The sequence below is a fragment of the Phascolarctos cinereus genome, unplaced genomic scaffold, assembly GCF_003287225.1.
Source record: "Phascolarctos cinereus isolate Bilbo 61053 unplaced genomic scaffold, phaCin_HiC Scaffold_4;HRSCAF=312, whole genome shotgun sequence".
In the NCBI taxonomy this organism is placed as follows: domain Eukaryota; kingdom Metazoa; phylum Chordata; class Mammalia; order Diprotodontia; family Phascolarctidae; genus Phascolarctos; species Phascolarctos cinereus.
The window spans coordinates 469,510,850-469,525,970 of NW_027555847.1; the positions used below are offsets into that span (position 1 = coordinate 469,510,850).

Consider the following 15,121-nt stretch of genomic DNA (forward strand, 5'->3'; position numbering starts at 1 on the left):
AAAATGACATTATGTTTGACCTCTAGATACTGGCATAAAAACAACCAGCTGAAACAGCATCCATCTAAACTCATTAAAGGACAGTATCACAATTCCCAATATGGGAATTCCCTCTGCTCCCAACATGCAAATTTCAGTCCCTGTATAGCTCAGTAGCTAGATCCTCAAAAGGTTATCTGAGGCACCAAAGGTTAAATGACTTACTTTGTGGTTAGGAAGAATTAGTGGTGGGATTTGAATTCAAGCTTTCTTTACTTTAATGAAGCCAAGAACTCTTACCCTCTACCCTCACATTGATTGTAGTACTTCAAAATAGTGGTTTAGAAAAAGAGTAATGATAGATCGAGATTATTTATACCATTTTCTTGCCATATGTTTTATATTTTCAGTGTAATAATTTCATTTTCAGAAAGAAAGGACACTATATAAATAAGAAATGAACCAGACAGTGATATGTAAATAGTGCAGTTAAAATATCATGGTTAAGTTTCACAGTCTTCTATGTTGAATATAAAAAAAATCATTAAAAATAATATCAGAAATGAGTGGATTATTTTTCAGTAACATTTTAAGTCTTGCTGAATGCAATTTGCTTGATACTTTCACTGTTTTTCTCCCTGAAAGGCAAATATTTTTATTTAAATTCAGCCATATCGATTGTTATAAAAATGAGTAAAGTAATTCAATGCAAATATATTATGATAATATAATCTTAGGTCTTGTCATTTCTAATTAGGACAACTGGAATCCTTGGAACCTTATTAGTTTACTGAATTATGTCATTTTTACATTTTTTAATCTAGAAGATAGCTATTAATTCTGATTGGTCAATTTCCCTTTTCTCTGTAGAATTTCATGAATGATTTGAAATGAATGCCATCTAAACTCTGTCTTGTATTTTATAATGTAAATACAAACTTCTTGCTAATTCCAATTCTGCAACATTGCATGATCTAGAACATTTCATTTAAACTTCTTTGGGTCAAACTTTTTCAACATACAACAAAAAATCCTAGAAGTCTACTAGAAGAGACCTTAGAGGTCACCCATTCCAACTCAGACTCATGGGTGAATTCCCTCTACAAGATCCCTAAAAAAGTAGTCATCCAGCCTTTGTTTAAATATTTCTAGTGACAGGATCAAGAAACAGTTCATTCTATTTTCATGATACTTCAATTTTTAAGTTGCTCTTTATCATAAATTAAAATGAGATTCCTTATAACTGCCACCAATTGCTCTAGTTCTGTCTTCTGGAGACAAGAATCAATCAATCAACATTTATTACATACCTACTATGTGTTAGGAAGTGCACTAAATGCTGATAATACAAAAAGAGACAAAAGACTGTCCTTTCCCTCAAGGAGTTTACAAACTAACATAAATCTAGAAACACATCTTTCCCCAGTTCCATAAGAGAAACAAAGGTAACATTTGCAATATAGATTTACATACTGATCTTCCTGCAGGTCTTTCTACCTGTGGGAACACTAGGCTCTTCCATCATTCTGTAAACTCCCTGAGGCCCCTTTCAATTTTTATATTATGGAGGACACTAGGATCATAGATGAAGGCACCTTAAATATCAATGTGGAACAGTAGAAAGTGCATCAGATTTGTAGTGGTAGGACCTGAGTTCAAATTCTTTCTCCACTTCTTCCAACCTCCGTGATTGTGAGCAAATCAGTTTATCTCTCTGGGCTTTAGTTTTCCCAGTTGTAAAATGAGAAAGTTGGACTAGACAACCTTTCAACTTTCCTACTTGATTTTCTTCAACCCCATCAGTTTACAGTGAAGGAACTGGTTTTGATAATGTCTTGTTATAGCTCAGTGCTGGGCTTGTAAAGGATGGGCATTATATGAAATATATGAAGGGAGAGGGACAAAAAGGAGAGAATCTGCCTGCCTGAGATCAAACAGCATTGGCATTGACGATGAGTAGCCCTTATTTCATGATACTTCAATGCCAGTTGATAGCTGTGGTTGGGGTTTAGTTCAAACAAAAGGGAGTGTGTTCAGTAAAAAGGAAGCACGGACCCCAAAGGGCAGGCAGAAGAGAAACATTTTCTTTCTATACTATTCAATGAATTCTGGTGGTCTATTACTTCCAGGATCAAGCATAAAATCCTCCGTTCAACTTTTAAAGCCCTTCCTAACCTAACCTGTCTCCTTTTTTACCTTTATAGTCTTCTTAACCCATACTCTTTCCTCCACACTCTACAATCCAGTGACACAGGCTTCCTTGTTGTTCATCTCAGACACTCCATCTCCTGACTGGGAGAGTTTTCTCTGGCTTTTTCCGTGTCTGGAGCTCTCTCCTGCATCATCTTGATCTCTTAGCTTCTCTGGCTTCCTTCAAAACTTAGCTAAAGTTTCACTTTCTGCAAAAGAAAGTCTTTCCCAGTCCTCCTTAATCTTAATGCCTTCCTTCTGAGGCCACTTTTAATTTGTCCTCTATGTATTTTGTTTGCACAAATGCTATCTCTCCCCATTAGACTAACAGCTCCCTGAAAACAGGGGCTGTTTTCCCCCCTTTCTTTGCATCCCTAGTGCTGAACAAAGTGCCTGGCACATAGTAGACCCTTAATAAGTGATAGTTGACTCACTACTGCTTGCCTTTGGACACTTTCAAGTTATGAGACCTTCATTTACCTTGTTACTTTTTCTGCACTGGGCTAAAAAATTATATCAGAGACTATGGCAGCTTAAAAATCAAAGTACAAGTCATTAAAAAGTCTTTAGAATAGACAAAAAAGCCATCTTCAAAGCATAGCAAGCCAGTTGGAAACAAAGAATATAGCCTACGCCATATCCAGGGGTAGTTAGACCCCTGGGATAGACCCATGGGCCTGGGGTCAGGAAGACCTGAGTTCAAACTTAATTCAGACACTCACTAGTTGTGTGACCCTGGGCAAGTCACTTAACATTATATACCTCAGTTTTCTCAAGTGTAAAATGGAGTTAATAATAGCAGCTAACTTCTAGGCAGGTTGTGAGGATCAACAGAGAAAATATTTGTGAAGCGCTTAGCACAACGTCTGGCACATAGCTGGGGCTTAATAAATACTTGTTACTTTCCTTCTTTTCTTCCTATGTGACAACCAGGTTCTGTTGTGTTGGAAGCTGATGCTTAAATGCAGTTTCTTTCATTTCTGTACTTAAAAATAAAATTTGTGGTGGAGTTCTAACAGATAGAATAGTTAGGAAATTCCTAATAATTGGAAGTGGTTATATAGAATAAGGTTTATTTTCAATATTTCTTGATATACAATATCAGAATGAGAGAAATATAGCACATCATGGAACAGCTTTGAACAGAAAGAACATCAGTGCTATCAAGACAGCTGATTTTTATTTTTTAAATGAATCCTTCTATGCTCTTTGCTTAATGATGTATCCAATATACAACATCTGTATCCTGGAAAAGTGGCACAGTCAGATAGGGGATAGAGTGATGGCCTAGAGTTAGGAAGACTCATCTTCCTGAGTTCAAATCTAGCCTCAGACACTTTTTAGCTGTGCAGCCCTGGGCAAGTCACTTAACCATGTTTCCTTTAGTTTCCTCATCTATAAAATGAATTGGAGAAGAAAATGGCAAACTACCTCAGTACCTTTGCCGAGAAAACCCCATATGGGGTCATGAAGAGTCAGATATGACTGAAAACAACTTAACAACAACAAACAACAAAAACATTATTTTCAATATTTGTAGGAATCCTGGCTAGTTCACAGTCCACTTTCTCTTAGGCTACTTCTAATTTATTTCAAACCATTGCTTCCCGGCTGAAGCCAATCTAGACAAATCGCAAAAGATTATTGGAAATAAACATTTGGAATATCCACTTTGCATGATTAAGCATTCAATAGGATATGCCTTTGACACTCCCCTCCAATCTTCATTTATTTGGTTAATATTAAAATGCTCTCAGATGTCCATAAGCCATCTGTCTTTTCCTTCAGATTAGTTGAACCCTGATGTATTAAGCAGCTGATCAAAGTGCCATTTCACTTGATACCACTAAGTATGGCAATGTGCTCATGTTGGAAAGCTGGGTTGAAAAGCCTGTGCAATTTCTCGAAATTTCTGATCATGCTATTTGCTATTACTTTGTTGGATTAGTAAACCACAGGTGCAATTACATGGTATCTGTGCAGCCCCATTTCAATATTTAACATCTAAATGGTACATTTAATGGTCTTGGTTAGCATCAAAATGATTTGGGCTTTTTTATTTTGATTCTTCTTCCACCCACCTCCACTTTTTTTTTCTGTTTATTAGCCTGAATTTGAGCATGTATGAAGTATGTCTAAGAAGAAGCTGAGCTTGACTTTACATAGGACATAATCCAACCTGACTGTTTCTAGATGGCTTTCCTCCGTAGTCTGAGGACTGTTATTTATTATTCCTTTTTTTGGTTTTTTTTAAATCAATAAACATTTATTTTCTTTCCTTCCATTAAATAAAGAAAAACAATATGCTTATAACAAATATGTATAGTTAAGGAAAACAAATTCCCATACTGGCCATGTCAAAAAATGTATGTATTATTCTGTGTATTGAGTCTAATTATTGGTAACCTTTGAAAATCAGGTCAAATGAACAAGCACTTACTAAGTACCCACATTTAGCACTATGCTAAATATTAGGAATAAAAATAAAGGCAGAAGACAGGCCTTGCTCTCAAGGAGCTCATATCCAGATGCTATAGGTACTTGTATTTTCAATCACTTCTCCAATCATTCTGCTGTTTGCCCCAGGTCCCTGGTCAACTTTTCTCACTGTCAGTGCTAGTTGTAGGCCCAGTCTGGCTGAGGATGATAATTGGCAATGGTCTTTGCTGGCCCTGATACAGGACGTGTAGGCTATGACATGTGGAATGTAGTTTTGTTCATGGACGCCATGCAGGAGATGAGCCACGGGGCCCTTGACAAACACAGCTACATCTTCACCCGCATGTGTTTCATGGTGCAGGGGTACCGCTGACTGGGCTTCATAGTTGTCAGTCCACAGTGGAAACATTCTCCCTCTCGCCAGTCAACACCTTATAGCCAGGTCCATTTCCATACATGATAGACGTGAGGGGCTTTTTATCTGTCACTCAATATGGGAGCAAGCCCAAAGATGGAATTCCCCCAGGGGGTGTAGAAACCAAAGGTGAAGACATGGGAGTGGTCTGCTGTATAACCATAGTCAGGGTGTTCTCCAGGGAGATCAGAGTGCCAGCCTGCCTGATGGTTCGGTCCATCTCCACCATCTCATGCAAAGCTTGTTTGCCTTTCCCTCATGGTAGCCATGGTCGATCTTGTCCCCTTCTACCAGCAGGAAAAAGCCCTTTGGGTTCCTTCTCAGGATCTTGATGGACACCTCCACCATCTTGGTCAGGGATGGGTCTGTGTGGTTGTTTCTGCTGAGTTCATATCCATTGGCTCAAAGAGTCCTAGGACAAAGTCCACACAGTCCAAGTCCAATTCTAGCATGTGGTTCTAGACATAGTGAGCATTCTTGTTCAGAGACTTCTTATCCTTCCAGACATTGAGGAGGACCTCCCTGTCCAGCCTTGTCCCTCTTGCCTTCTCATCGTCCCCATACTCCACAGCAGTTGTGTTCTTAGGAAACATGTATTTCTGGCCTCCACTCATGAATACTTCACTATCTGGGATGTCGTGGATGAGCTGGTGGGCAATGTCCTTGCAGCCCTCACTGAAGATCTGGGTGGGTATGTTGTTGTCAGAATACTAATCCCAATCAGCAGAGTGGGCGTAGGTGGCACTAGGCATAGTGATTCACTCGGGTGGTGGTCACAATGCCAACTGATTTGCCAGCATTCTTGGCCCAGTGTAAGATGGAGATGACCTTGTTGCCTCTTGTGGTGTTGCGCGGTGACCGGATGACTGCAACACTCACACCAAGCATACCTTCATTGCTCTTCACTCCACAAAGGTAGGTGGTGGTCATCCCAGCACTATCAGGAACCTGGGCATTAGTGTTGTATGTCTTAGACAGAGCTACAAAAGGTAACGTGTCCATTTCAAGCTGAAAGTCCTCTCTGGGCATGTGGTGAAGCAGGCCTTCTAGGATCTGGGCAGTGGTCATAGTGGACACCCCCATTCCATCTTCCAGAAACAAGATCATATTCTTGGCTACATTGCTGCTGAGGTTCTGGAGCTCCAGGGCATCCTGAAGGGTCTGCTGTGCCTGGTCCCTCCAATGCTGAGGATTCTTGTCTTTCTCTGGTACAAGGAAGGAGAGGCAGGCTCTGGCCAGCAGGCCCAGGAGGAGAAGAAGCATGGCTAGAGTCTGTGGGTCTGCCCACTGGACTGAGCCTGGAGATCTGGGGTGTAGCTGGTCAGATGTTCACTGACGTGCCAAACCCGTTCTTGTCAGAGTTGGACGCTGACCCCGTGCAAGTTAAGAGCTGAGCTGAACTGGGAGCCAGAAGTCCTGGGTTCGGATTCAAAGTCCCCCTTCGCACTGGGTTGTACACAAGAGTGGATGACCAGGTCTAATTTTCTAGGTTGATTACATATCACTCCCTCTAATTCACTATATACTCTAGTCAAATCAAGCAAGTAATGTGTATTCATTAAACACCTACTACTTTCCATACTGTGTTAAGTGATTAGAATAGAAATGCAATGAATGAAACAGTTTCTGCTCACAAGGCACTTGCATTCAAACTGGCCTACTTTCTATTTCCCGTCTCCTACCTCTCTGCTCCCCCCAAGCCTGCCATGCGTTCCATCTTAAGCTCTACCTCTTAGAAACGTTAGCTTAAATCAAGAGTAAGCTCAAATGCCATCACTCTCTTCTTAGGTTTTCAGGAAACCACTCTCTCCTGGTTCTCCTCTTACCTACCTGACTGCTCTGGATCCTAATCAGATTACTCCTTGTTATGTACTGTTCAATTCAGTGACATTGGCCTCCCAGCTCTTCCATAAATAAGACACTCCATCTCTTGGCTCTGGGTGTTTTCTCCTGCTATTCCCCATGCTTAGAACCTCTCCCTCCTCAATTCTGCCTACTGATTTCCCCAGCTTCCTTTAAGTCTCAACTAAAATATTTCTCAAATAAAATACTTCTTCTGGAAGCCTTTCCACACCCTCTTAATTCTAATACCTTCCAATTTATCCCTGCATAGCTTGCTTTGTATATATTTATTTGTATGTTGTTGTGAACTCCTTGAGGAGAGGGACTTTTTTTGCTTTTGTATCCCCAGCTCCTGGCATGTAGTAGGTGCTTAATAAATGTTTATTGATTGATTAAAAAGAAGTTTCCAGATTCCTAAAGTTATTAGGGTCTCCCACCCAAATCACTTCTGTTTACTTTGCATATGCCCTGTATAGAGCTGTCCTGGCCACACTTACTACAGGCACTACCAAAGATATCAGGATTCTAGAAATGAATGCCAGATGGTAGGGTAGAAATTTCACCTTCAGAAGATGACTTGTATATATCCCTTTCTCTCCTCTGACATGGCCACCACCTTGACACTGGCCCTTCTCACCTCAAGCCTGGACTATTGCAATAGCCATGCTGATTGGTCTCCCTGTCTCAAGTTTTTCTCTACACAATCTATCCTCCATTGAGCTATCAAATTACTCTTTATAAATTGAAGGTCTGACTATATCACTCTCTATTCAGTCAGCTAAAGTTTATACTGTCTGTGATTTCTAATATCAAATATAAAATGCTCTGGTATTCAAAGCCCTTCATAACCTGACTTCTTCCTATGGTTCCAGTCTACTTGTATGTGACTACCCTCCCTGTACTCTATGATCCAGTGACATTATCCTCTTTGCTGTTCCTCCTACAAAACACTGCATCTCCCAGTTCCAGGCATCTTTACTGACTGTTCCCCATGCCTGGAATGCTCTCTCTCTTCATCTCTATTTTCTTGCTTCATTTGGTGCATTGAATCCTAACTAAAATTCTACCTTATACAAGAATCCTTTCCCAATCTCCTTTGATACTAATACCCTCCATCTGTATATATTATTCTGTATGTATCTTGTTTCTCTCTCCTCTTACAGTTGGGCCATGAGCCTCTAGAGAGCAAGGATTGTTTTTTTGTTTTGTTTTTTATTTTTACTTTTTTGCTTTTCCTTTTATCCCTAGCTTTTAGTATACTGAATGGCACATAGTAAGAAAATATTTAATAAATGCTTATTGACTGGGAACTGAAGCAAGGAGGTTTGGTTCAACACAACAAAATTTTTGTCACAAAGTGTATAATACTCTCCCATGCAAATCCCAAAATGCTAGCTATGCTTTTGTGTTAGTAGCCTGTCTCCTGGTGGATTGTAGATCTTTTTTTGTGCTATCTTATCGCTGGGGCTGATACCAATGGTATTACCAAGGCTTCAGACCTTGAGTCCTACAAGAGAGTACATCTGCTGCCATATTAGTTTTTCCTGTCTGGTAATGCATGCTGAACTCATAATTGGCTTATGCCCCAATATATATCAGACAGGCAGCATCTTAGAACTGATTAGAATATCTGAATCAGTATATTGTCTGTCGTGTTTGAAATTGAGCTTTGTATACGTGCTGCAATATGGGAACTGAATATCTGACTTCAAAGCCAAGAACTACAGTTTATGGGTGAGATAATGGGTCTCCTTGCCAGTGTTTCAGTCACCTACTGACAAATGTAACAGCTTTGATGCTTTGCTTGCTTTCCCTACCCCTGTTGTACAAGTGGGTTTGTTAAAGTACCTGCTGCATCTCAGTAATTCTGGAATCTTTTTAGATCTTGTACATAAAGTGAGAGCAATAATGTACCTCACAAAATAGAAAGATGTTCAAATACTTAGACTACAGGGGAACTTCTAACTTAGTAATGCACGTACAAATCTATCACAACGATTCATAAAATACTTAACAATGCTCCTAAACCTATAAAGCATAAAATTATTCTTCTAAGGAAAGTTACAACAGATTATATACCAATCATAGGTCTAATAGGTCTTACTTGAACCTAAGGATACCTGTGAGAAAGTGAGAGCAGGAGAGAGGCTCCTGGCCCAACTGTAATAGGGAGGAGAAACAAGATATACAGAATAAACTGGAGATTATCGACAGATGGAGGGTATTATTATCAAAGGAGATTGGGAAAGGATTCTTGTATAAGGTAGAATTTTAGTTAGGATTCAATGCACCAAATGAAGCAAGAAAATAGAGATGAAGAGAGAGAGCATTCCAGGCATGGGGAACAGTCAGTAAAGATGCCTGGAACTGGGAAATGGAGTGTTCTGTAGGAGGAACAGCAAAGAGGATAGTGTCACTGGATCATAGAGTGCAGGGAGGGTAGTCACATATAAGAAGATTGGAACCATAGGAAGAAAGAGACAGAGGTAGGGCAGAAGGAGAGACAAAGATGTGTGTGTGAGTCTGTGTGTGTGTGTGTGTGTGTGTGTGTATGATTTTATATATACATAAATATGTATATATATCCTGCTAGCTAGCTAGCTAGATGATAGATAGAATGATGTAAAGAAATAGAGATGTATATAGCTCTCTCTCTCTCTACCCATCTATCTATTAGGGGTGGGATAGGGCTGTTTTGTCTTGCCCATGTAGATTATGTGTGTCCACATGAATCTGTCTGGATGAGAGTCACAGAGAGGCAAAAATAGGTATCTCTAGACCAATCTTCTGCTTACCTCCCTAGCAGGAATCAAAGTCCCCTTGGAAAAGGGTAGAGGGAGAAGATAGTCTAGCAGGGGTGGGGAACCTGCGGCCTTAAGGTGATATGTGGCCTTCTAGGTCCTTAAGTGTGGCCTTTTGACTGAATCCTTAAGAATTTGTTTTGAAAAATTTAGATTCAGTCAAAAGGCCACACTTAAGAACCTAGAAAGCCACATGTGGCCTAAAGGCTGCAGGTTACCCACCCCCTGCTAGACTATCTTCTCCCTCTACCCTTTTCCAAGGGAACTTTGATTCCTGCTAGGGAGGTAAGCAGTAGATTGGGAAGCTGGATACTCTGCTCTTTCAATGAGAGGGATAATTACGCTGGAATTGTGTCTATTTGTTCCCTTAAATATTGTTAGTCTAGAAGTAATTTTTAGTTTTAAGCTATACTCTTGATTGCTTAATGAGGAAGGAGGGTATCAAGCAGTATATCCAAGGCTGGACACCCTTACCACCAATTGCCAATTTCACAGTGAACACACATAGAAATAGCAAATGCACTCATTTGTGCAAAGATATAGCAAACAGAAATCAGAGAAAATACACATATGAGACTATATTCCAGACTATGTACACAGAGTGAATAAACTTTCCCTTTTGGAGCAAGATAATTAAGAGAGAGAGAGAGAGAGAGAGAGAGAGAGAGGGAGAGAGTGTGTCCCATATCTCCCAAGGGAAAATTCCTTGAAGAAAATTGGTAATAGGGACATGACCAAACGGCCAGCTCCTATACATGTTAGCTTCTTCCCAGAATCTTCCTCTACCTTCAGGCTGAAGGGAGGTTGGACCTGTGTGTCTTCTGTCTTGAAACTTTAAGCTGGAAGATCAGTATGTCTCTTCTTACCAGCTTTCAGCAACTCTGTCCTTCATGAAAGCAGGGAGCATTGAACAATCAATCTCTTCCAGTGAGGAGTGAGGCCTATACCAATGGCCTTTGAGACTTAGGTTACATATTATACACACACATACATGTACACATGCATATATGCAGAGAGAGACAGAGAGAGCATGCAAAGCTAGACTTACACTCCTTCACTTAACTCCAAGTTAGAGGAGAGACAGATTGGAAAGAAAAGTTGAGACTCTCTCCCTTTTCCCTTATCCTTGCTTAGAGGCCATGGTCCCAATAAATACCTCCCTTGCCCAGAGGAGAATATTCCCTGAGGTACCCACTCTTCCTGAATGAAACTTCCTATGAGGTCCCTGATGTATTCTCTTATCTCTAGGAGATCTTGTTTAGAAGGCCCTAACCTAGAGCATCCCCTTTCCATTGGTGGAATTTGATTCCTGTTCCCCACCCCCAATTACCACTACCACCCCCACAGGTCTTGCCTTTCAACACTTTCCCCCGTTCTCTCAAATCTGAATATAGACTAATCATCCAAAATAGGTTTTCTTTGAAACTAAAGAATTATTTATATGTCTGTTTAACATATATAGGTCACCTGTGCACTTTGTAGCTTCCTCTGCTCCCCTTTCCACTGCTTTGCCACCAAAAACTATGGAAGTGGAAGGGGGCTACACAGGAGTTAGGAGCATTTTGAATTTTTGTTTTTGTCATGGGTGGCTATGGCAGGAGAATTCCTCCTCTAGTATATAGCCTATTGGTGATGGGCCTTTCCGTAATTAGCTAGAGGTCCTTATAAAAGAGATAAAGTCTAATATTTACCTTATTCTGTATATTCACTGTAAGGGGTTTCTTTTTTAAACTTTTCTTTCAATTCAAATAAAGATATTTTACTAATTATCATCCTCACCAATCTCTCTCATTTTTTTTGTCATTCAGTATATACAAAGACTCGCATTCAGATTTTAAATAAAAAATATTTGGAGAAAAACAGCACAACCTAGATGCTATTTTATATTTAATCAGCTGTCTTTTGATTTTGATATTCTGACATTTCAGAAAGATTTTTGAAAATTCAGTTTTCAGAGTTTGAAAAGAAAGGTGATATTTATTAACATAAAGAGGGTAGACAACTCTAGATAAAACATTTGTCCTCTTAGGTCCCTTTCAGCTCTAAATCATGTGAATCTATATGGTTGGACTTTTGGACCTTGGATTTTATTGTCATAGTAATCATGGTGGTGGAAAACATCAACTTGGTTTCTTGAAACCCTGACTATGAAGAAAACCTGGTATTGGATTCAGGAGGCCTAGGTTCCAATTCTTCCCAGAACATCGCCTCTCTATCCCTTCTTATCTTCAAAGTGGGGAGGGTTGAACTATATCCCTGCCAGAGTTGTTGTGAAGAAAGCTTTGTAACTTTTAAAGTCCTTTATAAATGTAAATTATTATTATTAATATTAATAATATATGATTATTGCTAATAACATGTAGAGAAGAAAAGTGGCAATAGTAGATAAGAGAGTTTGTGCATATGGTCATTAAGACCTGGGTTCAAATCTCACCTCTGATACGTAATGTCTATATGACACTGGACAAGTCACTTAAGGCACTTTTAGTGACTTAGAGAGTAGCACTACCCTCAAAAATCATAAGATTTAGAGAAGTTACTTATCTGCATTGGTAGAGGGGAGTTAGAGAATTTCTTCATTGAGAATTCCCACAAACCAAAGGAATCATGGATCTTTTTCCAATGTATAATGCTTATTTTGACACAGGATAAAACATTTTTAGAAAATAACCCAGGGCAGTGGAAAACATTTAAAATACAAGACATTCACCTGCTATTTAAGTTGTTGACTATGGTTATGTTCAGTTTCTGCCTAAAGCGTTTTCCATTCATACAGATATACATAGGTATAGGTGGGGCGAGAGAAACAGCAACAATAACAAATGTATCAGCATTCTGAAAACAGCAACAACCACTTTCTACCTCAATGTAGATTTTATTCATAGTTGGAAAGAATAATTCTGTTACTCTAACTTAATGTTCCATTGTACCCAGAATCAAGGAGTCCATAGAGACATAAAAATATGTACATAGTATTTCCATACATAATATTTTCTGGTCATATTTGAATGTGAGTATAATATACATGGTATTACCCACACACACACAGATACACACAGACACACACAGACACACACATACACATCCACACATAACATGTAAAAAGCAAACTGTGCAAACAAATCTAGATACGAGTTTACAAGGAAAAAGACCATTATTTTCCACAGCCCATCAAAAGTCACATAAAAGTGTTCCAGAAATGAGTCAATATGACTTTCCCAATTCACGGAGAGCTAGCTTGTCTCAAATTCATACAAAAGAAGGAGATTCATCATAAAGTCTTATTGCCTGGTGGTTAAAGCACTGTGGAGAGCCAGACCTACGTTTGACATCCCCAAACATATTCTTGATGAAACTTGGCAAGCACTAGTATCAGAAAAGCAAGTAACATTTTTGTCAGGGGTTGTATAGGATAGAGGAGCTTCTAAATATCAGCAGACTTGCTGGGATTTCTGCTGGTTTAAACTGAGGAAGTTAAAAACTGGCAGAAATATACAGGAAGGGAAATCATTTTATTACTATGCTCTCTGATCAACGATCTTCATTTAAAAATAAAGTCAAATGGACTTTGAGATTCTGTTTTTGTTTTTCCTTTGTCCATAGAGGGGGAAGGGGAAGGCAGGAGGGAAAGAGATAAATAAATGCTTTTTAATAGAAAAAATAAAAAGAAATTTTAAAAGTTAAAAATAGTCAAGCACTTCAGGAACTTCTGATCTTTTCCATAAGATGGCAGAGCTGTACAGTAAGCAAACCTTCATTCTATCTTAGGTCTGCAATGTACTGTTTTATATAGCAAGGTTCAGCTCTTGTCAGAGAGTGTCTCAGTCCCTATTTCAATAATGTGTTATTCACAATGATCTAATTCTAATCTATTCTAATGAATAAAAACTAAAGAACACGAAAAATGGGTGGGTTTGGGAAGCCCCCTAATTTCAGTAACAGTGTGGGTCTGGAATGAAATTAATTCTAAGCAACACTACATTAGTTCCCCTTGCCTTATTTTCTCTCATTTTTACTTAAATTGTGTTTTTTATTTGAATACATATAAACCTGACTTGCCTCACCTGTAATCTTCATTCTCTAACTACATATTAGTGTGTGGTATTTCAGCCAGAGCCTCAGAAGCATTGGAGTTGTGAAGAATGAGCCTAATACATACATGTTAGTTACTGTTTTTAGCACTCAGACAGCCATAAGCATTCCTTCCTTCCTTCCTTCCTTCCTTCCTTCCTTCCTTCCTTCCTTCCTTCCTTCCTTCCTTCCTTCCTTCCTTCCTTCCTTCCTTCCTTCCTTCCTTCCTTCCTTCCTTCTTCCTCCCTCTTTCCTTCCTCCCTTCCTCCCTCCCTCTTTCCTTCCTTCCTTCCTTCCTTCCTTCCTTCCTTCCTTCCTTCCTTCCTTCCTTCCTTCCTTCCTTCTTCTTCCTTCTTTCCTTCCTCCTTCCTCCTTCCTTCCTTCCTTCCTTCTTCCTTCCTTCTTCCTCCTTCCTTCCTTCCTTCCTTCCTTCCTTCTTCCTTCCTTCCTTCCTTCCTTCCTTCCTCCCTTCCTCCCTCCCTCCCTCCCTCTTTCCTTCCTTCCTTCCTTCCTTCCTTCCTTCCTTCCTTCCTTCCTCCCTTCCTCCCTCTTTCCTTCCTCCTTCCTCCCTCCCTCTCCTTTCTCCTTCCTTCCTTCCTTCCTTCCTTCCTTCCTTCCTTCCTTCCTTCCTTCCTTCCTTCCTTCCTTCCTTCCTTCCTTCCTTCCTTCCTTCCTTCCTTCCTTTCCTCCCTCTTTCCATTCTTCCTTCTTTCTTTTTTCTCTTTCTTCCTTCCTCTTTTCCTTTCTTTCCTTCCCTTTCCTCCCTTTCTTCTGTTCCTTGTTTTATCCCTTCTTCCCTCCTGTCTCCCTTTCCTCCCTCTTCCCTTTTCCTTTCCCTTCCCTTCCCTCCTTCCCCACCTTATTGTTGAACTTAGGGCAAACACTTAATCAGCTTAGTCTGCTGCAACTCAGAACTCCCAAACTCAAGGCATCTGCTAGCCTCATCTCCTCCCCAGCAGAGATCACAGGTATGTGCCACTCCTGACTCTATGCCTTTTTAATGACTATTCCCCATGCATGGAATATGCTTTTGCCTCCTTGCTACCCCCATGCTTAACTGACTTCCTTCATAGTCTCATTTAAAATCCCACCTTCCATAAGACTTTCCCTGTCCTCCTTAATGCTAGGCGCCATCCCTCTGACATTACCTCTAATTTATTTTGTATATTTATATATACATAATTATTTGCATGTTGTCTCTCTCAATTAGAATATAAGTCCTTGAGGGACTGTGTTTTTACCCTTTTTTGTATCCCTGGAGTTTAGCACAGTTCCTGGCACATAGTGAGTACTTGTTAAATGCATGTTTACTTGTTGCTCGTTGTTACTCATTGATGCATATTGATTGAAACCAAGAATGAGAACTCCAAGAAGAAGGGCAGGA

General features: G+C 39.7%; 1 protein-coding gene and 1 pseudogene across 1 annotated transcript in view; both read right to left on the reverse strand.

Moving 5' to 3' along the window:
• Positions 1-4,687: 4,687 nt before the first annotated feature.
• On the reverse strand, positions 4,688-6,286 carry LOC110219038 (alkaline phosphatase, tissue-nonspecific isozyme pseudogene; annotated as a pseudogene).
• Positions 6,287-6,344: 58 nt separating this feature from the next.
• Positions 6,345-15,121, reverse strand: part of NKAIN3 (sodium/potassium transporting ATPase interacting 3) — a 376,233-nt gene continuing 367,456 nt past the window's right edge. Inside the window, exon 7 of the mRNA XM_078151776.1 lies at positions 6,345-6,469. Within this exon, the coding sequence (XP_078007902.1) occupies positions 6,345-6,469 (125 nt within the window). The remainder of the gene's footprint in view (positions 6,470-15,121) is intronic.